This window comes from Amorphotheca resinae, assembly GCF_003019875.1.
Source record: "Amorphotheca resinae ATCC 22711 unplaced genomic scaffold M430scaffold_4, whole genome shotgun sequence".
Classification (NCBI taxonomy): Eukaryota; Fungi; Ascomycota; class Leotiomycetes; order Helotiales; family Amorphothecaceae; genus Amorphotheca; species Amorphotheca resinae.
Window position 1 is genome coordinate 2,029,200 of NW_020194474.1, and position 22,131 is coordinate 2,051,330.

General features: G+C 48.4%; 10 protein-coding genes across 10 annotated transcripts; 6 read left to right on the forward strand and 4 right to left on the reverse strand.

Annotated features, from left to right (window-relative positions):
* The first annotated feature begins 283 nt into the window (after nucleotides 1-283).
* On the forward strand, nucleotides 284-1,197 carry M430DRAFT_137843 (hypothetical protein). The gene is made up of 3 exons (XM_024862533.1): nucleotides 284-418; nucleotides 489-551; nucleotides 616-1,197. Exons 1-3 carry the CDS (start codon nucleotides 305-307, stop codon nucleotides 778-780), a joined length of 342 nt encoding a protein of 113 aa, XP_024722675.1. The 5' UTR covers nucleotides 284-304; the 3' UTR covers nucleotides 781-1,197.
* Nucleotides 1,121-2,294, reverse strand: M430DRAFT_119113 (hypothetical protein). Its single transcript, XM_024861732.1, has 3 exons — nucleotides 1,853-2,294; nucleotides 1,596-1,799; nucleotides 1,121-1,542 (listed from the first exon to the last, which is right to left on the reverse strand). Exons 1-3 carry the CDS (start codon nucleotides 2,135-2,137, stop codon nucleotides 1,126-1,128), a joined length of 906 nt encoding a protein of 301 aa, XP_024722676.1. The 5' UTR covers nucleotides 2,138-2,294; the 3' UTR covers nucleotides 1,121-1,125.
* Nucleotides 2,295-2,608: 314 nt separating this feature from the next.
* On the forward strand, nucleotides 2,609-4,699 carry M430DRAFT_18070 (hypothetical protein; the record flags this gene model as incomplete). The annotated part of the gene is made up of 4 exons (XM_024863788.1): nucleotides 2,609-2,732; nucleotides 2,948-3,164; nucleotides 3,211-4,568; nucleotides 4,617-4,699. The coding sequence occupies 4 exons, from the start codon at nucleotides 2,609-2,611 to the stop codon at nucleotides 4,697-4,699; spliced, it is 1,782 nt and encodes a 593-aa protein (XP_024722677.1).
* Nucleotides 4,700-5,341: 642 nt separating this feature from the next.
* Nucleotides 5,342-5,888, reverse strand: M430DRAFT_26995 (hypothetical protein; the record flags this gene model as incomplete). Its single annotated transcript, XM_024865493.1, has 2 exons — nucleotides 5,342-5,752; nucleotides 5,811-5,888. The coding sequence occupies 2 exons, from the start codon at nucleotides 5,886-5,888 to the stop codon at nucleotides 5,342-5,344; spliced, it is 489 nt and encodes a 162-aa protein (XP_024722678.1).
* Nucleotides 5,889-6,078: 190 nt separating this feature from the next.
* On the forward strand, nucleotides 6,079-8,084 carry M430DRAFT_137857 (hypothetical protein). Its single transcript, XM_024862534.1, has 3 exons — nucleotides 6,079-6,526; nucleotides 6,583-7,464; nucleotides 7,511-8,084. The coding sequence occupies exons 1-3, from the start codon at nucleotides 6,449-6,451 to the stop codon at nucleotides 7,751-7,753; spliced, it is 1,203 nt and encodes a 400-aa protein (XP_024722679.1). The 5' UTR covers nucleotides 6,079-6,448; the 3' UTR covers nucleotides 7,754-8,084.
* A 1,218-nt stretch (nucleotides 8,085-9,302) lies between these two features.
* Nucleotides 9,303-10,970, forward strand: M430DRAFT_57823 (hypothetical protein). The gene has a single exon (XM_024868694.1). The coding sequence runs from the start codon at nucleotides 9,341-9,343 to the stop codon at nucleotides 10,709-10,711; it is 1,371 nt and encodes a 456-aa protein (XP_024722680.1). The 5' UTR covers nucleotides 9,303-9,340; the 3' UTR covers nucleotides 10,712-10,970.
* A 240-nt stretch (nucleotides 10,971-11,210) lies between these two features.
* On the forward strand, nucleotides 11,211-13,524 carry M430DRAFT_26998 (hypothetical protein; the record flags this gene model as incomplete). Its single annotated transcript, XM_024865494.1, has 3 exons — nucleotides 11,211-11,305; nucleotides 11,830-11,896; nucleotides 11,998-13,524. The coding sequence occupies 3 exons, from the start codon at nucleotides 11,211-11,213 to the stop codon at nucleotides 13,522-13,524; spliced, it is 1,689 nt and encodes a 562-aa protein (XP_024722681.1).
* Nucleotides 13,525-14,382: 858 nt separating this feature from the next.
* M430DRAFT_137861 (hypothetical protein) lies at nucleotides 14,383-15,967 on the reverse strand (the record flags this gene model as incomplete). The annotated part of the gene is made up of 2 exons (XM_024862535.1): nucleotides 15,726-15,967; nucleotides 14,383-15,675 (listed from the first exon to the last, which is right to left on the reverse strand). Exons 1-2 carry the CDS (start codon nucleotides 15,933-15,935, stop codon nucleotides 14,383-14,385), a joined length of 1,503 nt encoding a protein of 500 aa, XP_024722682.1. The 5' UTR covers nucleotides 15,936-15,967.
* A 535-nt stretch (nucleotides 15,968-16,502) lies between these two features.
* Nucleotides 16,503-17,090, reverse strand: M430DRAFT_18076 (hypothetical protein; the record flags this gene model as incomplete). The annotated part of the gene is made up of 1 exon (XM_024863789.1): nucleotides 16,503-17,090. The coding sequence occupies one exon, from the start codon at nucleotides 17,088-17,090 to the stop codon at nucleotides 16,503-16,505; it is 588 nt and encodes a 195-aa protein (XP_024722683.1).
* A 223-nt stretch (nucleotides 17,091-17,313) lies between these two features.
* On the forward strand, nucleotides 17,314-19,571 carry M430DRAFT_119132 (hypothetical protein). The gene is made up of 3 exons (XM_024861733.1): nucleotides 17,314-17,421; nucleotides 17,489-17,590; nucleotides 17,650-19,571. Exons 1-3 carry the CDS (start codon nucleotides 17,368-17,370, stop codon nucleotides 19,201-19,203), a joined length of 1,710 nt encoding a protein of 569 aa, XP_024722684.1. The 5' UTR covers nucleotides 17,314-17,367; the 3' UTR covers nucleotides 19,204-19,571.
* Nucleotides 19,572-22,131: the final 2,560 nt, after the last annotated feature.

A 22,131-nucleotide genomic window follows, 5' to 3' on the forward strand; every position in this document is an offset into this window, starting at 1 on the left:
ACCTCAACTAGACGGGCCATCTGGGAGATACCTAGTATTGCAAGAATAACAGGGAATGAACAAGAGAGCTTTCACCATTTGATCCCGGTGGCAGCGATTTGACGAGACACAATGATTGCTGCTACTGCTTTTCTCTGGCCTGATAGGCATGATGTAAAGAGTCCATCCATAGAATCATCACAAGGCTCCTAGCGATGTAGTCGGGCTATGGTTTGGCCGATTCCGCGTCAGGAACGAAGCTTTACAAAGACCCCGCCTACGTATCGCGCTTCAACGCGTCTTCCGGAAACATCGCACCCCAGATATGACATCTAGCACGAATAGACCACCAGCCTCGTCGTCAACAGGTGCGCATCCTGCGGCGGAGAAGTCATTGTTCGAGCAGCAGCGCGAAATACTACTTCAAGAGATTGGTCTCGTAAGCTCCCGCTCTCCTCATCATGTCAAAATCTATAACGTGGGAGGATAATGGGCTAACACCATTGGAGAGCTTTGAGCATGTGTTGGCGAATATAAATAAGCTTAATCGATCGCTGGAGGGTGTTATTGCTGTAAGTACTGCGTCGTAGCTTAAGGTATAGAATAGAGGCAAGAACTGATGGTGTTCGTATCTAGGTTGGCAACGAATTCAGCTCCGTCGAAGCGCTATGGTCACAATTTGAGAATGTGATGGCTAAGGACCCGGATGCAGAAGGTCAGGCCGCTGAAGATGATGAGGCGGATGAAAGAGATAAAGAGGAAGACACGGGAGCGGAGCCAGATCGTGGGACTGGGCGATGAAGAAACATTTCACGACGATATGGGAGTTTAGGTGAATGATACCCGATGATCACATCTCAAGGAGCTGGAAAAATCACAATACGTCTATTTGGTCCTTTCCGTCTACTAAACAAGTCATGATACATAAGAAATGCGGCTCCCATTGCCAGCAGAAGACCCCAGTGCTCATCAAGGAGTCGTATGATGGAAAGCCAGAGTTGGAGAATTTATAAAGGAACGAGTACGGAACCAGCCAGGCTATCCGCTTTTTGCGGCTCTTTCCTGTGGCCCCGAAGAATTATGGGCAGCACTCGGTAATATGCAGTCGTAGGTCATGTTGTATCATACAGTTCGTAGCGCGAGACATCAAAGAAATCGGCAGTTTCTCTTCTTCTTCCTCATGACAATGGGTGTCTGACCTGGGGGCATACCCCCAGATTGGCTTTGTTGGTTACTTCGATGGTTACTTTGTTGTTGGGTTTTTTGTTGGGGCTTTTGCTGTGTCTTTGGCTGGGGCTTTTGTTGGTTACTTGGATCGTTTGCGACGACTATGTTGATTGCTTCGTTGAAGATCTCATCGACACCAGTCATCTCCTTGCTGCTACACTCCATGTAACGAGCCCCCATTTTCCGAGCGACGGACATCCCTTGCTCTTGGGTGACGGGCGTCAAGCCTTGGGTTTTGAGAAGGTCGATACAGCTTCGTTTTGTTCGAAGGTCCGACTTGAGACCGACAAGGACAAGAGGTGTATATGGGCAGAAATGCAGAACCTCAGGATACCACTAGCAGGTGTCAGTACTAAGCCTATCCGAATATTGATGTGTACTCTTCTTACCTTGTCCATAACGTTCTCAAGGGAATTGGGGCAGTCTATGGCGAAGCAGACGAATAGAAGATCTGTCTCAGGATAAGACAGAGGTCGGAGACGATCGTATTCCTCCTGGCCAGCTGTATCCCAGAGCGCCAGCTCCAGTGTCTTCCCACTAGGTTGGTGGGTGGGGTAGGTAATGTAGTTTTCGAAGACGGTTGGTACATATTTCTAGATTTGGAGTCAGCGAGAGAAGCGCAAATCTGAACGAAACCTATTCATACCTCTGGGAAATAGCCCTGGCTGTAACTGATCAAGAGACACGTCTTCCCGCATCCACCATCTCCTACTACAACAATCTTCTTGGAATATGCCGGTCCTTCTGTCATATGGGTAGCTATTGACTCCCGCCCGGTTGACGCGCCGCTCATCATTGTGCTAACGGTGCCGTCGCTGGATCTGGCGCTTTGGTCGCGACGTGTGGAGTTTCTTCGTTGTGCGGCGCTGTTCTCTGACATATCTGAGGGGCGATCGTTGTAGTATTCCTCTTGCTGGTATTGGGTCGCCATGCTACCGGGAGAGTTGCTGTCGGGTTCGCTTCACAGTGTAAAGTGAATAGGAGGTAAAGCAGAAAATGCAACCAATGGATTTAAGTATGCGCTGGAGTGTTCGGTAGAGATTTGGAATTTGTGTTGATGGGGGTGGGGAATATGTGTTGTCTGTTCGATTTCATAGATAAGGTAGACCAGGTCTCCACGGGGGGGCAACTGTCTATTTACAAATTGCGCCTTCCGCTTAGTCGTCGTTGAGAGGGCAACCAGCTGCAGCCTCATCCATTAGGCAAAAGTTCATCTATTGAGTATGCGGACATTGCGATCAACCGAGGCGGTCTTCGTGGTAGTGGGAGACCATTAGATACCATTTTGTCTCTCCTTCATCTCCATTGGCTTCTCCGTCCATCAGTGGCCTCTCCATCTGGGTCTTCTCTGCCATCCACTCAAGGCTCCAGCTTCATAGATGCTGCTGCACCGAATGCATCGATGTGTCCAACTCCAGATGGCTCCGGCGGCCCCGAACTCGACAAATTCCCAGATCCCCCTCCGTCGATAGCAATCACAGGTTCAGAAGATGTGCCTCACGCGGGATTAAGGAGCTTGGATCATTGTAAGCGCCCCTCAACTTTGTGCGGACTCTAGCCTCATGGTTTCGTTCTTGCCTGTGCTGCTGCGCGTTTCATGACGGATGTAATCGTAGCCCTCGCAGGAGCAGGAAAAGCCAAATACCTTACCTCCTTCAAGATGACTTGTTGTCGGGTTAGGTCAATCATAAAATAAATTCCTACAGCCCAGAAACGTCCACATGCTAAGTACAACTTCTAGACAAGCGCAAGTTGCCACCATGGCGGTACAACCTTCGACAGGCGGCTTTGCCCCTGATTCGATGGGAGACTCCCTATCTTGCTTGGATGCAAGATAAGATGAGATCCCCTACGCTTGACTCCTACTTTGCCATCACTGCGAACCTTGGAACACATACATTTTTTATGGTGGTTCTTCCAATTCTATTCTGGTGCGGGCATACGTCTTTGGGTAGAGGGTAAGATATTTTCGGCTGTATCATGATCCTTGGCTGACATATTCAGGATGGTTCATATACTGGCAACAGGTGTCTTTTTTACTGGATTTATCAAAGACATGTTCTCTCTTCCGCGACCCTTATCACCTCCTCTCCATCGAATCACTATGTCGGGCTCGGCGGCCCTCGAGTACGGGTTCCCTTCCACGCATTCCGCAAATGCAGTATCTGTGGCCGTCTACACCCTTTTCACCATCCACTCGCCGGAATGCCAGCTGCAAGATTCTACGAAGTTGATATTGGAGGTGCTGAGCTACGCGTACGCGTTTTCGATTATCCTTGGCCGGCTCTATTGTGGAATGCATGGTTTCGTCGATGTCATTTTTGGCAGTATTTTAGGAGCCCTCATATCCACTGTCGAGTGTATATATGGCTCCAGGATTGATAATTACCTTCACAATAGCTCCTGGGTTGCACCACTAACCATAGCTATCATCATCATATGTCTCGTTCGCATCCATCCTGAGCCAGCTGATGATTGTCCCTGCTTTGACGACAGTGTTGCCTTTGCAGGAGTCCTGATCGGATGTGAGTTCGGAGATTGGCACTACGCAGCTGGGGATTGGGCATGGGATGTTCCGGTCCCAGCGACAGTCCCGTTCGATCTTGAATACATGGGCTGGCCTGTCGCGATTTTGCGAGTAGTTGTTGGCGTCATTGTCATCTTCACATGGAGGGAGGTGATGAAGCCAACACTGTTGAGGATTTTGCCTCATGTTTTCCGAGTAATTGAAAAGTCGGGTTTCATTCTACCTCGCAAATTCTTCATGCCTGCTTCCGAATACAAGAAGATCCCTTCCAGACTAAAGGTAGACAATGTCATGCCATCGGTCTCGGACCTCCCGAGTCTTCTTGACTCAATTCGACACCCTGGACGCGGCCGTTCTGTCTCTGTAGGACCGCAATCTGCAGCTGATGCGTACGAAACTCTCGCATATCGCGAAAAGCGGCGAAGGGATAGCTTGACTAACCCTTCCCTTGAAAAGGATTGGACTTCATCTCGATTTTCAAGCCCCGCCACTAGACGGAATGATCGTTCTCCCGAGCCAAAGAGTGACGATAAAGAAGGGGCAGTATCACAAGTTTCCGGAATATCGGCATCAGTAGGTGTCACCGGAACAGGAAATGTTCCTGCGCCCGGACATTCCAGAGTCAACTCGTATGAGCAAATGATGGGGCAAGGGCGTGTATTATATACCCCTGCAAAAACACCGCCAAGCGTGTCGGGCACTAACCAAGAAGATAATGTCGATATTCTTGTGGAACAAGAGAATGAGCTGGGAGAGACGGAAATGTTCTCTAGACTCGAGAAGCCCCGAGTTAGATACGATGTAGAGGTTGTTACCAAACTTGTCGTCTATTCTGGTAAGGTCTCTAGCGAATTTCATCTAAGACAATATTAACTGCTTACAGGGATTGCTTGGTTGGCCGTGGAGATAAATCCAATTATCTTCGAATTCATTGGACTAGGAATGGGTCAGCATCGTCCATTTTGATATGATGTACGATTTTGTCGATATTATCAGCCATATCGAGAGTCCGGACAAAGCCGTAGCCGTTTAGGCTGCCGCTGCTCGGCTTTTTATGATCTTACTGCATATGACCTGGGAGTACAAGTGTTACACACTTGGGGATCACTCTTGTGAAAGATGGCGTTAATGGTACATAGGGAAGTGAAAGATAAGTACCGTGGAAAACGCGGGACACTGTATAAACATGATAATATATAGTTGGACCCCACAAACGCTTGATGACTATTATTGTATCTCATCTGTAACCTTGAAGCGGCCTTTGCTATATTCTTCCTCACCAGCTGGAGGCCAGACTTTGCTGTTTTGCACAATATTCCGCAGAAGTTGGGCTTGGGTGATTGATATGGTGACCGCGCAGATATCCAATGTCATCTGAGACCTTCACTGAACCTTCCACGTGCTATCCAAGCTTGTCATCTGGTATATAGTTTCTTCATTATCGCCATCGGGCGATTAGTTGGCATCCCTGCTGTGTTCCATGATCACAGAAAGGGCACCCAATACTCCTGATGCTTCAGACGATGACCAGACGATAGGCTTCATGTCCCTGAAATAGAGTGTCTTGATCCAGGTATCCACGAACCATTGGCCACTCCGCCAGATAATTCAGCCCGCCAAGGGATTCGCATGAATTGTAATACTTTCGATCTTGATCTCCTGCTTTGGTCGGTTCTTTTTATCCACCTCAATTTCCTCCATCTTCGATAATGTCGTCATGCCGTCGTCCCCGATAACGTGACCAAAGACAGTATTCTTGCCATCCAGATGCGGTGCCTTATCGAAGCAGATGAAGAATTGACTACCGTTTGTTGCTGGTCCTTTATTTGCCATACTCACAATCCCTCGAGCATTATGCCGCAGCGCGGGTCGGATCTCGTCTTCAAAGGGCTCCCCCCATATCGATGTACCCCCTTTTGGCTGTGATGGAGGCGCACCAGTCTGGATCATGAAATGAGGTATGAGTCTGTGGAAGAGAGAGCCATTGTAGTAGCCGGATGCGCAGAGAGCAAGAAAGTTCTGTTGTGCAGTTGTTAGCTTTGATTTGCGTCAAGAGAAGCCCGGGCAGCCTGTTTACCTCTGCAGTCTTTGGGACACTCTCGCAGAACACTTCGATCTTGATATCACCGAGGGTAGTGTGTAGAGTCACCGACATGATGGAATGCGACAAGCGCCTTTAGCATCGTCGTCTGTAGTCAGATATCATTTCCGTAGGGCTGTAACTTCGAAAAATTGAGAAGCGTTGTGACAACGGCGCGGCTGTACATAAGCGGCCGCTAGGAACGGGAATGCTCCTACTCGACTGACTCGAGAGCATCATCTAGTCTCTACCATAAGCGACCTGAGAGAGGTCTCTCGGGACAACCTGAGTGCTGGATATGGCCTCTGTTATGCTCCTTATGAACCGAGGAAATTCCCAAAAACACTTGGATCTCTTTGTATTTTGCATTTCCTACTGAACAACCAATCGACTATCATCGGGCTTCAACCATCTCGCTCATAGCAACCCCTACGCTCCAGCTATCACCAGACCTGAGCCTTGCTTATATGGTAACAACCAGCTCTTCCGACAACACTTTCTCAGACCTGCCGCGCTTCCGGACGGATTTATTACTCCATGTGATTTCCACATCGCGATCATATCATACTGTCTGTTGACACCGCTGTCATCTTGGCGCAAACCGAGCGGGAGGGCCAGAGTGAGCCCGAGACAACATGGCTGCGTTCGTGAGAGTCTCGGGGCCGCCCAACAGTAACTTTCTTGTGGGTTATCCAGGCATATCAGCGACCTTGGTAAGTACATTGGCGCAGCTCTGCGTAGGCAGTCTGCTGACATTGTTTCTTGCCAGCCTCGGATAGAGGGAAAAGTAGAGATCAGACCCCTCACTGGTATCTCTGCCCCTGTTTCGATATCTTTAGTCCGAATATGTTTACAAAGACGAGAAACAATTCATCCATCTGCGGAATCAATTGCGAAGAAGCATCTGGGTACACCTCGACGAGAAACGACAGATGTTGTGGGGAAGGAATTGCTGTTGTTTAGGTGTCCGCCTGGGAAAGAATCCGAGAGCGTAGTTTTGATGGATCTGCCATTCGTACTGTTCATACCGTTTGGCAAAGGGGGAGAAGAGAGCAATAGGCGAATACCTCCAGCATCCTTACAGCTTCCCAGTAGGACGGCCGAGACGTTCTACGAGCTTGTGGTCACGGTCCAGCAAGGGCAAGAACAAAAGAAATTCGCGTTTCCCGTGCCGATACAAAGATACGATACGTTGTCGACTTTTGGCATGTACAATCGTCCTGAAGCTGCGGAGAAAACAGCAGATCACCTGGTGACTTTGGGTATATCATTACCGCGGTGGTCATACGGTCCACTGGATCCTGTGAGTGTCTACATAAAATTATCGCCCAACCCGGATTGGATAAACAAGGCGAAGAAGGTTGTGATCCAGAAAATCACTATTGGAATAGAAGAGGAGATAACGTACAATCCGGAGGGTGACGAGCCGACGAAGAAAGTCAACAGAATTGCCAAGCATACACAAGCCATCGGTGTCAAGATGCCAGAAGCTGGATATTTCACAAATCTTGGCCTGGTGTTTCCTTCGAAGGAATTGCGAGATTCGGAAGGCATCATCCGTCGAGGGAAGTCTGCTTTCCCCATGTACTCGGTCAATTCGTTCACCACGACTGGAACCCTTTATAGGATTGAATTCTTCTTAGTGATAAAGGTACTATCTGCCTCACAAACTAGCAGAAGATAGCTAACGGTTTTAGGCACATATGTCAGGTTCCAGGGACATATTATTGAGGCAGCCGATAGTAGTTTGCCCGCTTGATCAACAGGATTGCAAGGAGGAGATGGATGCAATTGAGCTCGCAGCCAAGGAAGCTTCTCAAGTCGACCCGAAGAACCCGATGCTACCGGCTTGTACGATAATCCGAGCGAACGACAAAGACGCTCTTCGAGCATTGGGGTGGACAATGGTTGGAGGGCAAAGGAAGATGGTGATCGAGTGAACGCCATTCCTCTTGTGTATTTAGCGGTGTGCTCTGTGGGAATATGGATGGTAGATAGCCCGGGAACGCTTGGGGATGTCTCGAGGAGACCTTACAACGTTGTGCAATTTTTTTCGAGATTCGATTACCTCGAGGGAGGTAAACTGAGGGTCTTGGCGTTCAGGCAGGAGGCCATCGAGCCTATCTTGGCGTGGATTTCTCGAGCTAGGAGACACACTGCATATGATTGGCGTTCTTCACGTCTACCTATGTGATAGGATGTGGCCGTGAGATAGGCGCATATATACGACGTAGTCAATGAACATAAAAACCACAGATACAGACTTACCTGGATACTGTCGACTGTTGATATTTTTTGAATATGGTAGAGTCTTATCAACCTCTATATACTGTACAAGTATTGCGATCTGGGAACCCCCCCCCCCCCCCCTCTTTCTTCCCCCGAGTATTTACAGCAGAGTTAGGTTATGGCATTATACAAACCTAACAGGTTGCAGTGAATCCCAGTAGCATATTGCGTTAATGTTCCTCCCCTCAATAGAGCTGGATAGGAAGATACATAGACCTTCGCTCTAGCGGCTCTATTACATTGATGAATGAGAGAAAAAAGTAGGACAGAGAGTGAGGATAGACCAGGTTTGAAGACCGGGACAAAGGAATAACAAACAGCAAGCAGAATAGACGGAAGAGAAACTGGAATTATAAAAGATTTGTTCAGGTTGAATGGATATGATGAAACATATAGGAGATTGGATAGGGGATAAGTACATATTCGGATGTATTCACGATGAGGACGAGAGACGAAAAGAAAACGACAAGCAAGAGATGCTATCATTTCTATATGAGTGTCGTGTTAGTTGTAATAATCAAGAACAAGCTCTTGTTTACTAGTACGATTGTATTGCTCGTAGAAGTAAGATATAAACCAACCTCGAGCTACTCCCAACTGTTCAAGAGGTAAAAGCCCCCCCTGAAAACCATTGTACAGTACAAACGATAGTTGAAGCCTATATCAACTACACTACTGTAACTGCAAGTAAATAATTGATGAGTACCTTGAGAAACTCATTAGTTCAAAGCGGCAAAAAGAGTAAAAATGATGAGAGCCGCAGGATTCGAACCTGCGCGGTTTCCCACTGCGGACGTTACAGGTTTCTTTTCAGAGTACCTAAACACAGCGCCTTAACCACTCGGCCAGACTCCCGACACAACTTTGTTGTGAGATACCCAGCTAGGTATCTTAAGGTACGATGCCTAACTAGGTAGTTTGGGCAAGCAAAAAGAAGTGCAAAAAGAATGTTGAGAGCCGCAGGATTCGAACCTGCGCGGTTTCCCACTGCGGATCGTTTCAGGTTTCCTTGCGGACTACCTAAACACAGCGCCTTAACCACTCGGCCAGACTCCCAATCAGGTGGGATAACGCGTATTATTTGAAACTATACGTTGCTAGACGAATGAAGAACGAACTTGTGCCGCTAGCATAGCCGAGGCCCCTAACAAGCCTGATGCGCAAGGCTGGACCGGAGTCAGAAAAGTTGAAGCGGGGTGGCAGTCATCTACCTTACCCACCACCGGCGAATATTCAAGATGGCAGACATTGACGAAGACCCGCCAATCAATCCCCGTACAAATATTGACGAAGACCATGATCCTAGCGACGAGACACAAGACTTCCTCCTCTTGGCATCGTTGACCTCCAAGACTGGTCACCAACTCCCAAAACGTGGAGAGAAGGACTTCGAACGCCATGGCACAAGACATCAAGATGATCTCTTGAACGCTAGCAGACAAGCTATGCATGATGCTTTAGATTACACGAGGATACATACACCGAGGATACATGTCAGAGGGTATTATTACGGGGTGGAGGGGTTGAGTCGAGACGAGGTCGTGCCCGAGGAATGGAGAAAAGGCTTAGACGATGACCACGTCGTTGTGGTGGAGTCAGCAAAAGGACCACACTTCAGAACCATGGGGAAGACGACATTGGGAAAGAGGCAAACAAGTTTGTGGTTATTGCCAGAAGAGGCGCTATACCTGGTTGAGCGAGGAAATTTGGACTTGTGGTGGCCGTCCCCGTCATCTTTCAAGGGAAGGATTGATGAAGAAGAAAGCGATAGCAAGCCAAAAGATCAAGATGCTCAGGAAGAGAAGGACGAAGGAGTCCCGATGAGTCTTCAGGCTGCCTATGCTATGCTCATAGGAGATGATAGCGAAAAAGGGAAAGTCAGTTTAGAGAGATACACTGTCTATGCCAATCTCAAAAGGACGGGGTATGTGGTTTTGAGGGCACCCGAGTGGGATCCAAAGGCTCCTGTTTTGAGACCTGATCAAGATGCCCCGACAGGATCAACGAGCATCTTTACTTGGCTTTTTGGAAGACTATTTGGCGAGGAAGAAGTCAGCCATCCTCCATTTGGGCCACTGCTGAAGCCTGGTATGTACCGATCATACAATTCAATCTACCGGCAAATCGCGATTATTCCAAGGCACAAACCGTCACCAACTCCGAATAGCCTCTTGCCACCCCCCGAATTTCCATATCGTGTTGTCTTTGACCTGTGGAAGGCCACGAGAATTCCCACATTCGCAAAGAGCAACCCTGGACTGCCCGACTTCCGAATGGCGGTGACAGATGCTCGTTTCAGTACTATTCCGACGCTTACCCAGATGGCCTCGTTATTGGAAAATACACGATGGGATCCGCCAGTTGATCCAAAAATACAAGGCCCTCACAAGACTTATCAAAGACTGCAACACGGTTGGCGAAATGTGGTTTTAGCCGTGGTTGATCAAGGCATTATCAGCTATCTACATTTAAGCGAAGCCGCTTTTGGAGAAGAGAAGATGTACGAGAGATTTGATCATGGCAGCGGCCAAGGCGCAAAGCGAGGTGGTGCATCAGCCCGTGGCAATGGACGTGGAAGAGGCAGAGGTAAAGGCAGAGGTGGAAAATAGAGGTACTTGGCTGGGCTTGGTTGGGCTGGGTTTGGGTTGTAAAATTAAGGCTACATAATGACAAAGTTCAAAGCGCTTGGGGTTGGGCAAGGAGCGGTTCGTCGTTCAACGAGGGCGTGCCGCCGGTTAGCTGCACCATCGCAAACAAAGATAGAACATGCCGTATTAAAGGCTCGTAGTGCCGACCCAATGGAAATTTGCCGGTTGGAAGGATGGCTACGCTTGGAACCTCAATCAATAGCGACAACTCATATCACCCTTCACATCCCTCACACACGCACACGCACTCGATAGGGAGTGTAGGTAACGTAATCAGGCTAGCGCACTTTTTGATTGTTTCGATGTCTCGCTTCCCTCTATTTTCTCTTCTCTCTTCGTCTCGGTGCTCGTCAACCTTCACTTCCACTTCCACTTCCACTTCCCCTCTTATTATTCCATCTTTCTCACCGCAACTCCCTCCGTCTTTTGTTTTCCAAGTGTCTTGCGCGCCGCTAAAGTAATGGAGCAACCGCTCTCTTCCAGTTCCGGATCCTTGACAAGTGGGAGCACTGACTCGATGGGACTTGACTCTCCACGCGCACCCACCCCGACAAGGTCAGTAAAATCAAGCCACGACTTTCTCTTTTGTGTTGCTTTGTAAATTGTCAACCTGGCGTCTACTCGCTCTTTAGCCATCAACCATTAGTCCTTCTCTTCCACAATTATTCCAAGCGGAATCTTGTCTCGATTTGCTCCCTCCATACCTTTGAGCTTTTGTCAATTACGTCGCGCTTTTCCCGCGTTGAGGCGTGTTAGAGGCATTATTTTGTACGGCACTGCGCCCCTTGCATAGCGATTCAGTGATCAGCAAAACCGTAAGCGACCACACAACCTGTTTTGTTGCTATTTCGATCAGTCATCCTATTGCGGCTATGTAGATTTCAAAGCCATCGCGAGCTTTCCTCTTTTCCCTTATTTATTTTTATCTTTTTCTTTCGTGTTCTTCTTGAGGTTGCGTGGTAATGGTTCTTGATCGCGACACCCAATCTGCCACGTTTAACGCTTAGCCTCTTTCCTTTTGTCTCTCGGTTACCCAATACCCAAGTATGGGAACCTATTCACTAAAATGACTCCCGCAGGACTCCTCCCAGAAACACACCCCTCCATGAAACGAACGGCAATTGGCTTGGAGCCACGTCCACAGATGTAAGTGTCTTCATACACCTGCCAATTAATTGTCGCTCGTGAGCCTAGTCTTACAATCTTCCTACTCTCAATAATGGCAACTCTAACTATTAAATCCACAGGCCGGCATAGTTGTCGAAACCCCCTCGCTGGATGATGCCATGGATGCCTCGGATCTCTTAGTCGAGAACGGACATGATGAATACGAAGATGAGGACGTCATCTCATCTGTTTCAAAGCGCAAGCGTGCATCCGTCAATTACAACGTGGATGACAAGCTCCGAGGCAGCCCATATGACGAACCCTCCCTCAAGCGTGTAAAGCAATCCCCGAAGATTCGAGGTGTAATTCTCGGTGTTTGGCGCGACTCGGATCAACCTAATGATGCAGACAAGCATGTCATTTATGGCTTTATCGACATTCACGATAGACTCCGAACCAGGATCTACGGAATGAATCGCAGAGGACAAGAGGTTATTGGCAATGTTCCTGTGGGAGCTGGGGGATGCTGGGTTACGTTTCCTAGAATTATCTTCGACCCTCATCTTGCGCAGCTCAGTCCTACGGCAATCAAAGAATACGTGAGGATCCGATCGGAAGCCAGGCCAGAAGAAACCGAAGAGGAGCGACAAGAGGCTGATATGAAGGCTGTCTTGCGAGCGCAAGCAATTGTGGCCTCTCAGGAAAACGGAACTCCAGTGACTAAAGCTATTGTGCAACGCCCCTCAGCCAGTCGTTCATCAGGCCAAAATCGGCACTCACTTCCCCGGCAGTCCTTGAATAATACGCCAAGCTTTAAAGCTGTCAATGCCACCAACATTCCGACTCCAAAATCTTCTCCTTCCAATGATGGCAAGCCTAATGGAGTTCTTCTTGGCTACTGGGCAGACTCCTCCGAACCTCGGGTGGAGGATAAGCATGCAGTATACGGTGTTGTCGGGGGAAGCGACTGTTTTCGAGTCAAAGTTCAGAGAATTACGAGAGATGGACGCTATGTGGATGGCAATTTTCCAGTGGGTGCCGGTGCTTTGTGGCTCCATTATGACAAAGTCGTGTTTGAACCACAATTACAGGGGATGACGCGACCAGAAATCAAAGAATACGTCCGAATCCGCCAACGGGATCTTGAGAACAAAGAATCAGAGAAGGATCGAAAGGCAAACGAGGCAAGAGCCATTAGAGAGGCAAAAGCGTTTGTTGCTTCCGAGGCGCTCAACAACGGTGTTGAACATAAGCGGCCCAGCCCTGAGCAGGAAGTTAGGCATAGCGCCAGAGCATTGGCTAGGCAACAAGCGGAAGCTGATACAACAGTCGAGAGAGTCAGGAAGGAGAAGGCTGAAACTCGAGAAAAACAACTTGAGAAGACCAGAAAGGAGGTCGCCATGGCCGAGGCTGTTGTCCAAGAAGCTGCACAACAGGAGCTCAGAAATAACATTAAAAAGCTAAACAAGGTCTGGGTAGCCCAGCAAGCAGCCACCGTCCCGCCTGTCGCTCCTAGTGGCGAGGTCAAGTACCACAACGGCATCAAGTACGAACGAAAGCAGAATGGCCCATTCCAGGGCAAGCTTGTCAGTTCGCCTCAGATATTAAATATTGACGGAGAGGATTACGTTGAGTACAGGGTCTTGACAAAGCCGTCATTCTTCTGATTCACATTACCGACTTCCGCCTGTTTTATCCGATGACAGCACATGTCTAGATTCGCATACATTCATCTCCTACTGGGTTTTACGGTTTATCAAACTCCTATGGCTGGTCGTTCGCCTGGTTTCCTTTTTAATGTAGAAGGGCTGTGTATTGTATCGCTTTGGCTATCGCATTTCATATCCTGTTGTTTTTATTGGCGCCTGGGTGTCGGGGAAAACTCTTTAATTTCAAGGACACACAGGCATGGTTAGCCTCCATGTTGACACGCAGACCTGGATTATCGGTCTTATGAGCTCTATTCTCTAATAATAGCTATCAGGGAGATAAAAATACATTGCCTGAGAAATGACTACATGATGTGAACGGAAGTGAGAAATCAAATGTGCATAACCAATAAACATACCTAGATAAGGTAGGTTCAGTACGTATGTGTACCGCCACGAAGGCATCAGCTACCTCTGCTAACGTACCGTGGTTCTTTGTCATTCGGCAACAGAGTGGTAAGTGACTTTGTCATTTCAATAGACTTGTGTACTTTTAATCGCGGCTGCGATACGGCTTAAGATCTCTGGCAAGGGAGCCTTGAAAAAGAATCTCTTGTCTAGGTAAGAACATGGAAAACTACTTATCGGTCGACGCTGCTAGGATTTTTTAAAGCATTATAACAGGAGGGCTTCTTGAATCCAATGTGTTCATTGGAGAGACCACAAAAAAGAGGTCGTTGAAGAGTATAAGCAACGGTTCAGTGTCATGATTAGTATACTCAATGAATGCCATGCAGAAGACTACTCTGAGAACGTTCGACATTGATGTCAATTGAGCGCTAAATATAATTCTTCTTAGTTGTAGGAGAAAGACCATCAATCGTTATTCTCTTCGGCGGCCTTCTCGGCCTCTAACCGCTTCTTCTCATTTCCAACTTCATCCTCATACCCCTCAACCTTCATATCAGCCAGTCCCAGGTCTTCTTCCTCCTCTGCCGTTCTCTCGTAGTCCTCTGTCTGGATCTGCGGATCATCGTCTGGCAGACACAGATTCTGCACGTAACTACTAGCCAGAGGATCCTTCAAGATAACAGTAAACTTCCGCTCCCCTTTGATAGCCGCATCAATGCCATCAAAGAACGCCTTCCAATTCTCCTTAGCCTCCGAAGGTAAAGAATCACCACCAGACTCATCTCCAACATCGAAAACTTGTTGGTGCAGATCGTCCCGGACTTGGGTGAGTAGACCCTCAACCGTAGTGAACCTGCCTCCAAGCGTGCCGGGAGTGACTGAAAGTTTCAGCTCTGGGCACTCGAGAGCGCAGGATTCGGATTTCAGGATATCTCTTGCAAGATCAACGGCCCCTTCAACTTTGAGTGTGATCATCTTCCCCTTTTCGGGCACTTCGCCACCAGTCTTGACTTCGTTGGAGCGGTAGCCGCAGTGTTCGCATACGGTGCTCATGATGACGACTTGCTTGAAATGCGGGATCTCGACCATCTTCATATGGGTTACGCAATGTCGGTTGCAGCCGGGACATGTGGCCGGGAAGGAGTACACTTCGTTGGGGATAATCTCATCGTCCTCAAGGCTTGCTGCATTCGGTTGTACTGCTGCATTTGCTGCTTCCTCTTCGCCGCTACCCAACCCCAGGGCTTCATTTTGCTCCGCCGTCCGCGCATACTCGGTCTTCAACAACTTCCCTACACCATCCTTTTGATCTGGCTCTATCCATGAATTGCCTGCCGGGTCATCGAGGGACACTCGGAAAGGGAAGCTCTCTCCAGCAATCATCTTCCGTCCTTTCGCAATAATTTCCTCGATCTTGGCCCAGACCTCCGGTATCTGTTCTTTTCGCTGGGGCTGTTGAAGCTCGAGGTCTTCAAGTATCATGCTGAGTAGACCCTCGACATTCGTCAACTGTCCTCGTCCAGCTGGGACCTCGATGTCCAACTCGATAAATTTCACGACGCAGGTATCGGACTTGACAACTTGTCGCGCGAAGTCCGTAGGAGCCGTCAGACGCAGTTCGTATCTAGCGCCCTTCTGCTGGATCTCGCCAGCAGACTGGATCTCGGAGTTCTTGAAGTTGCAGTGTGGACAGAAGAATGACATGATGATGATCTCGCGAAAGTAGGGTATTCGAGTGAGTAGTAAACGTGTAATTCCCTAAAATTTGCTTAGTAGGAATTGCCAATAATAGACGAAGAGTGACTTACATTTTCACGACAGTTCATACAAAGAGACTCTATTTCATCCACGACTTTTTGATCTTCTTCGGCTGGTTGGGCAGGCGCGCCGTTGGTGGCGATTTGTGTCCCATTCTGTTCGTTGATCGTAAGGTGTTCTGCCTTCTTACCTAGACTTTCAAAGTAGTCGTCGAAGGCAGCGCCATCCGGCTTAAATTCTTCTTCGGAAGGATTCGTCATTTTGTTGTTGTTGGCGATCTTTTGAAGCGACGAAGTGGGATGTTGTGGCGGGGTATTTTACCTTATACAGGGCAACATAAAATCTTTTCGCATAAGGCTGATGACCACTAGCGCGAGGCTGAGAGAGGAGCCGAAAGTGTAAATTATGTTCTGCCAAATGAATTTCCCTTCAGGCTGGTATTTATGACGATATTGGCTGTCTGCTGCTGTATCATAAGACCATCGATCCTGCCTTATATGGGCTTAAATAATTGTACTTCATGTGTGGGTGGCCTTTGCAACCTGAAGCAAATTGCCCTGGGTATCCCGATGATAAAATAGATGCCAAAGTACAGAACACAGATAAAAACTGTGAACATGCCCAGTACAGGTGTACTGCTGAGATCAGTACAAAAGTTCAGTTACGGAATATTTATCTTACCTGTCTGTTCCCTGTCCGCAGCATCTTCGGCCGCAAGTCTTCTCGGAGGGTCAAACTTCCATCAAAATGGAAGCTATATGCTATGGTTCGATGTAGCGACTCCGTGGAGCTTCATACCTCTCCAGTAACCCCTTTCTATCCATGTCTTACGCTTTCTTCATAAAGTCCATTAAGTCAAGCCCAAAGCCAGACGTACTGGCTTCAGAAGCTTTCTTCCTTGCCAGAATAGCTTCTAGACCACTTTGTTTCCTTGTCTTTGCCCTCTTCCTGCTGCTCGAGTTTGTCGAAGGAGCGACACCTGTATTTGGATTGGCTTCTTTTGCTTGTGATGGGGTTGGAACTCCTGTGCCTAAAGAAGACTTTGTGCGCGACGATCCTATCTTACGCCGTGGTGCTGGTGGAGGAGTATTGAAACGAGTTATTCTGCTGCAGGATTCGCATTTGTACACGATAGCTTTGCTTGGAGTCTGCACATCCCTCTTCTGACTGCTATTCTTTCGACGAGGTCGCCGACTCTCCATCTGTAGTGTAGCTTCCCAACCTAAAATCATGATTGTCCCACATGCGCCGCAAGCTCTCCGTCTCTGGGCATCCGATTGTTCGAGCTCGCGTTCAAACATAAGAGAGTGATATCGCGACATCAGATATTTCGAGGTCGCGGGAGTGGTCGTCGCAAGGAGATGCGCGGAGTCGTTCAAAAACCGGAGACGCGCGGATAATTCTGAAGACTCCATTGTGTTATTCCGAGGTTCGGTGCTCGAGATGTTTGATTAGGTGTCGGATTGTATGTGTGAACAGAGTAGTGCAAATTGAGTCTAAGTTTTGCGAAGCGAGGCTTGAAGCTCCGACTTTTCTACTGTATCTCTCAATAAAGGCCGCCAATCACTACAGTAATAGGCCCTCGACAAACCGGTTCTTGCACCAGGAACTGTTGTTATCCCAATTTAAAAGGCCTGATGGAGGCATTTTGAAGAGTCCGATTTTTCTGAGAAGAACCATCAGTGGCTCGTCATGGACCCCTCATTACAAGAAGCACAAGGCTTGCGAATTGCCGTGGAAGGATGCGTGAGTCTCCATTGACTGTTTATGATGATTTGAACCTTTTTGAAGTATCTCTGACCTGGATCATTAGGGCCACGGCACACTAGATGCAATATACTCCTCGGTGCAGAAGGCTTGTGAGGTTCGCGGCTGGGATGGAGTGGATTTACTGATTATCGGTGGTGACTTTCAGGTATGATCTCTTCATATCATCAAGACCCAACAGAAGAAAGACTGTACTGATAATATTAGGCAGTTCGAAATGCTTCCGACCTGACTGTAATGTCTTGCCCTGTCAAATACCGAGCCATCGGCGACTTTCACTCCTACTACAGTGGTATTAAGAAAGCGCCGTACCTTACAATATTCGTTGGAGGAAATCACGAGGCGAGCAATCATCTTTGGGAGCTCTACTATGGAGGATGGGTTGCACCAAATATCTACTATATGGGAGCCGCGAACGTGATCCGACTGGGTGGATTACGAATAGCTGGTATGTCTGGAATCTGGAAGGGATACAATTTCAAGAAGCCCCACTACGAGCGTCTACCATACAGCCAGGACGATGTAAAGTCCATCTATCATGTTCGAGAGATAGATACTAGGAAATTGCTCCAGTTGCGAACACAGGTCGACATTGGGATCAGCCACGATTGGCCGAGAGCAATTGAGAAAGACGGGAATGAGAGAGCTTTATTTCGTATGAAGCCAGACTTTGAGCAAGAATCTAGGGATGGCACACTGGGAAATCTCGCGGCAACATATGTTATGGATCGCCTTCGACCACCATATTGGTTTTCTGCTCATATGCATTGCAAGTTCTCAGCGGTGAAGACCTATGACGAAGTACCCGAATTACAGGACGTTCCTATACATGCTCCTACCGCATCAACAAACGATAATGTCGTTCCTGTTAACGCTGATACTGCAGCAATTGCCCATAATGCTGATGAGATCGACCTTGATATGGACGATGACAGCGATGCTCCAACAACACAGCATACGGCAAAGAACGGGGTACCATCCATTGAAAACAAAAACAAAGATGAGATCAGCCTGGATGACGGGGGTGTTAAGATCACGCCTCCACCAGCTACCTCTTCGGTACCTTCTGATCTTCGCAACCAACTGCCGGCGGCATTTTCGCGCCCTGTATCTCGAAAACAGCAACAGCCCGGTCAGCCGCCACCTCCCGATATCAAGAATAAGGTCGTACGATTCTTGGCCTTGGACAAGTGTCTGCCTGGTCGTAAATTTCTCCAGCTCCTCGAGGTGCAAGCCCTTGCCAACCACAACGCGCCAACGGTTTCCCGTTCACCATCCTCACATCTTCCAGCGAAGCCCAAGTTTGAATACGATCCCGAATGGCTTGCCATAACCAGAGTTTTCGCTTCTGATCTTGTCCTTGGAGACAAAAATGCCAGATTACCGGAAGATCTTGGAGAGGAACACTACCGTGCCCTTATTGAGAAAGAAGAGGAATGGGTTAATGAGCATATCGTGAAGGAAGGAAAATTGGAGATCCCAGAGAACTTTGAAATCACAGCCCCGCCATTCTATACTGGGATGCCAGAAATCATAAATGAGGGGCCGAGGGAATACAACAATCCCCAGATGCAACAGTTTTGTGATCTAGTTGGGATCGAGAATAAGTTCTTCGCCACAGATGCAGAGAGAGAAGATAGGATGAAAAATGGACCAGCCCCAGCCCAGGAAAGGGTGTTTGGTGGAAGAGGCAGAGGGCGTGGCGGCGGCAGGGGGGGACGTGGGAGAGGCAGGGGGCGAGGCCGAGGTGGAAGTTGGTAATGAGAACGGACAGTGTTGCTTTTCCAATGATACCCCACACTTTTATGTTTTGAAAATGGGTAAAACAAGTGCACTTACTTCGAGAACAGCTGACTAACATCAGTCATGTAGGCCTGAGTCGCCGGGAATGTCACAGCGGCCATTGTTGATGTTTCTCGGGACGGTTCAAGGCCTTGGAAGACTTGGCGATTCCCGCGGGGCAACAGCGAACCCTACGGAGAAGAACAAGTGGCACGAAGCTGCGATGCAACGATAGGATAACAAATCCTTGGACCTTCCAAGAGTTCTTGATGCTTGGGTAGATCTCCCGGCACCTGTCCTGCATTGGAGGTGTGACTGTGAGGGACAAAGGCGGGGAGAAAGGTTGCAGTGCAGATGAGCGGAAGCAAGACCTAGCTTACCGTCCACCTGCTCTAACCCGACCGCCTGGGAACATGGCCCCGATTGTTGCCACATGTCATTGATCATTGACAAAACTTGATGGATGGATGACAGAAGCATCGTTGACCAGCAACCAGCACGTCACATGCAGACGGGATGCCAGCCATGTCGGCGGTTGTATACACGGGTCCCCAGCCTATACTCTCTGTATATGCTATCAGCGAGATGTCTCTGCCATGCGGGGCGTAATGGCCCGTCCCTATGGATTAGTTGTATCTTAGGCAAGGTACGGAGTAAGCGAGACCGACGATTGAAGGGCCGTCGATCAGGCAACGTCACCTGATCCAGTGGAACTCGCCTTCCATCAGGTCTTTAGCATTTAAACGCCACATCCAGACGCCACAATAGCTGGATCTTTAAAGGCAGCAGCAGAAGCGCTTCTTGCTTCCCATTCTTGTAATCATATCCGAGAGGATACTGCCGTGAGACTACAACAACTACAGAGGTCCTCTTAGTAAGATCGTCCATATCAGCTGCAGAAGGCCAAGGTAAAGGTATCAATCATCTCGCTACTGAGACCCCCCCTAGCGGCTATTAATATCCGCCATAAAGGCGGTGAGCCGGGCTTAAAAGGCCGGCAGAAGCAGAATCGACGAATCGAAGCAAAGTCTGACTCCACGCGGATGGCTTCTTCGATATCATGAGTCTTTGATAAAGTTCGACCGACAACTTTCCTCGACATTATTTCAGTCACTTGGTTTCAGCAATCGATGAACGTGCGCAGGAACTGACTTTATCAGCCCTAAAATCTAAACGGCGGATTACGATACCGAAGCAGGCCCCGGCATAAAACTGGCCTGAATGGCTCTGGTTTTGGGACAGTTATCATTCAAAAAACGAAGCAGCATCCCGTTTCTTCCTTCGTAGCCCACCCTGTGCTGGAGCCATTCCTCTTTTCTCCCTTACCTGGATATATTGCTCGAGGGTCAGTAAGCAGCTCAATGCTGCTCGGTTGCATCTAAACGTTTTGGACAGGAGGTAGAGGTGTTGAAGCACCCAGACGTCAACAATGAAATTTGGACGCAAGTAAGTTGCCCATCGCCTCTTCGTGAAACCCTTCTGTCTCGTCTCTCCTGTGCTTTACTGATTGTCACCACAGTTTACCCCGTAATCAGGTCCCGGAATGGTCCTCGTCATACATCAATTACAAAGGACTGAAGAAGCTCATCAAGGCAGCCGTTGAGACTACTAAGACCGGGAAAGATGCCGATCTTACAGGTAACATGGCGTGCTGAATTCACGCTGTCGTCCGTAACTAATCGCATCCCTCAGAGTTCTTGTTTTCATTAGATCGAAACCTCGAAGATGTCGACGAATTCTACAACAAAAAGTTTGCAGATGCTTCAAGGCGTCTGAAACTTCTCCAAGACCGATATGGCACATCAAACGAGTCCATAAAGCTATTGGATCGCCACGATGTCGAGGAACTAATGGGAGCTCTGCTGGACCTTAGAGGCCAGCTAAGAAAATTACAATGGTTCGGAGAGGTAAACCGCAGAGGTTTTCTTAAGATCACGAAGAAGCTGGACAAGAAAGTCCCGAACGTGCGTACCCAACAAAGTTATCTGGCTTCGAAGGTGGATCCGAAACCCTTCGCGGCCAACGTCTCTCTTTCCAAAGCCATGCAGACAATAAACAGTTGGCTCTCGGTATTGGGGGAAACAAAGGCCAAAGATGATGCAGAATCCATTCACTCAGTTCATTCGATGAAACGAGTGTCCTCGAGATCGATTTTCAACCTTCCTCATGGCCTCCTCGACACAGTGGACCAAGCAATCAGAAATGACGATGTGCCCATCCTCAAGGAGACTCTTCTGGAGGCAAATCTTGATTCTGATGATCTGGCAAGGCAGAAGTTGTTTCTAAATCTGCTGCAGCGCTCTATCTCTTGCAAATCGAAGCAGTCCATCAAGTACTTCCTGAAAGGAATCAAGTCTTTGGACGAAGCTGATGACATTAATGGGCGGAATTGTCTTCACCGCCTGGTAATTTCTATTGGACGTACAAAGTCTTCCGAAATCGAAGATAAGGAAGCCAACGCTGTTAAGTTCATGGATTCCGGTAGTTTGGATTATATCACACCGGCGACCTCTTCCCCTATTAACCCTGCAGTTAGCAAGCTTAAAGAATCCACGTTACTGAGCAAGGATGATGAATACGTCAAGCTTTTAGCCTACGTTCTGGACTGCCTTGAGCCCCATCAACGTGTTGCGCTGAAGAGCAAGGACACATACGGTCGGCTTCCACTTCATTACGCCGCTCAATTTGGATTCGTCTCCATTTGCGAATTGGTCATGAAGCATATGCAGGATTGGGGCCAATTCAATGTTGAGCATGGAATTGATGCTTTGGAATGGCAAGACAATGAGGGCTTGGCACCCTTGCATCTCAGCGTGATTGGAGGACATCCGCTTACCACGCAGGCTCTCCTGAAGGGAGAAAATTGGGAGGGACAACATGGCAACAAGGCGGCTATAAGAAGAAACA

Coding starts and splice junctions, on each gene's coding strand:
- M430DRAFT_137843 (XM_024862533.1), top strand. CDS start 305: ATGACATCTAGCACGAATAGACCACCAGCCTCGTCGTCAACAGGTGCG. Junction 419..488: donor TACTTCAAGAGATTGGTCTC/GTAAGCTCCCGC, acceptor ACACCATTGGAG/AGCTTTGAGCATGTGTTGGC. Junction 552..615: donor CGCTGGAGGGTGTTATTGCT/GTAAGTACTGCG, acceptor GTTCGTATCTAG/GTTGGCAACGAATTCAGCTC.
- M430DRAFT_119113 (XM_024861732.1), bottom strand. CDS start 2,137: ATGGCGACCCAATACCAGCAAGAGGAATACTACAACGATCGCCCCTCA. Junction 1,800..1,852: donor GCCAGGGCTATTTCCCAGAG/GTATGAATAGGT, acceptor CTCCAAATCTAG/AAATATGTACCAACCGTCTT. Junction 1,543..1,595: donor TTGAGAACGTTATGGACAAG/GTAAGAAGAGTA, acceptor GACACCTGCTAG/TGGTATCCTGAGGTTCTGCA.
- M430DRAFT_137857 (XM_024862534.1), top strand. CDS start 6,449: ATGGCTGCGTTCGTGAGAGTCTCGGGGCCGCCCAACAGTAACTTTCTT. Junction 6,527..6,582: donor CAGGCATATCAGCGACCTTG/GTAAGTACATTG, acceptor GTTTCTTGCCAG/CCTCGGATAGAGGGAAAAGT. Junction 7,465..7,510: donor AATTCTTCTTAGTGATAAAG/GTACTATCTGCC, acceptor TAACGGTTTTAG/GCACATATGTCAGGTTCCAG.
- M430DRAFT_57823 (XM_024868694.1), top strand. CDS start 9,341: ATGGCAGACATTGACGAAGACCCGCCAATCAATCCCCGTACAAATATT.
- M430DRAFT_119132 (XM_024861733.1), top strand. CDS start 17,368: ATGGACCCCTCATTACAAGAAGCACAAGGCTTGCGAATTGCCGTGGAA. Junction 17,422..17,488: donor GAATTGCCGTGGAAGGATGC/GTGAGTCTCCAT, acceptor CTGGATCATTAG/GGCCACGGCACACTAGATGC. Junction 17,591..17,649: donor TTATCGGTGGTGACTTTCAG/GTATGATCTCTT, acceptor TGATAATATTAG/GCAGTTCGAAATGCTTCCGA.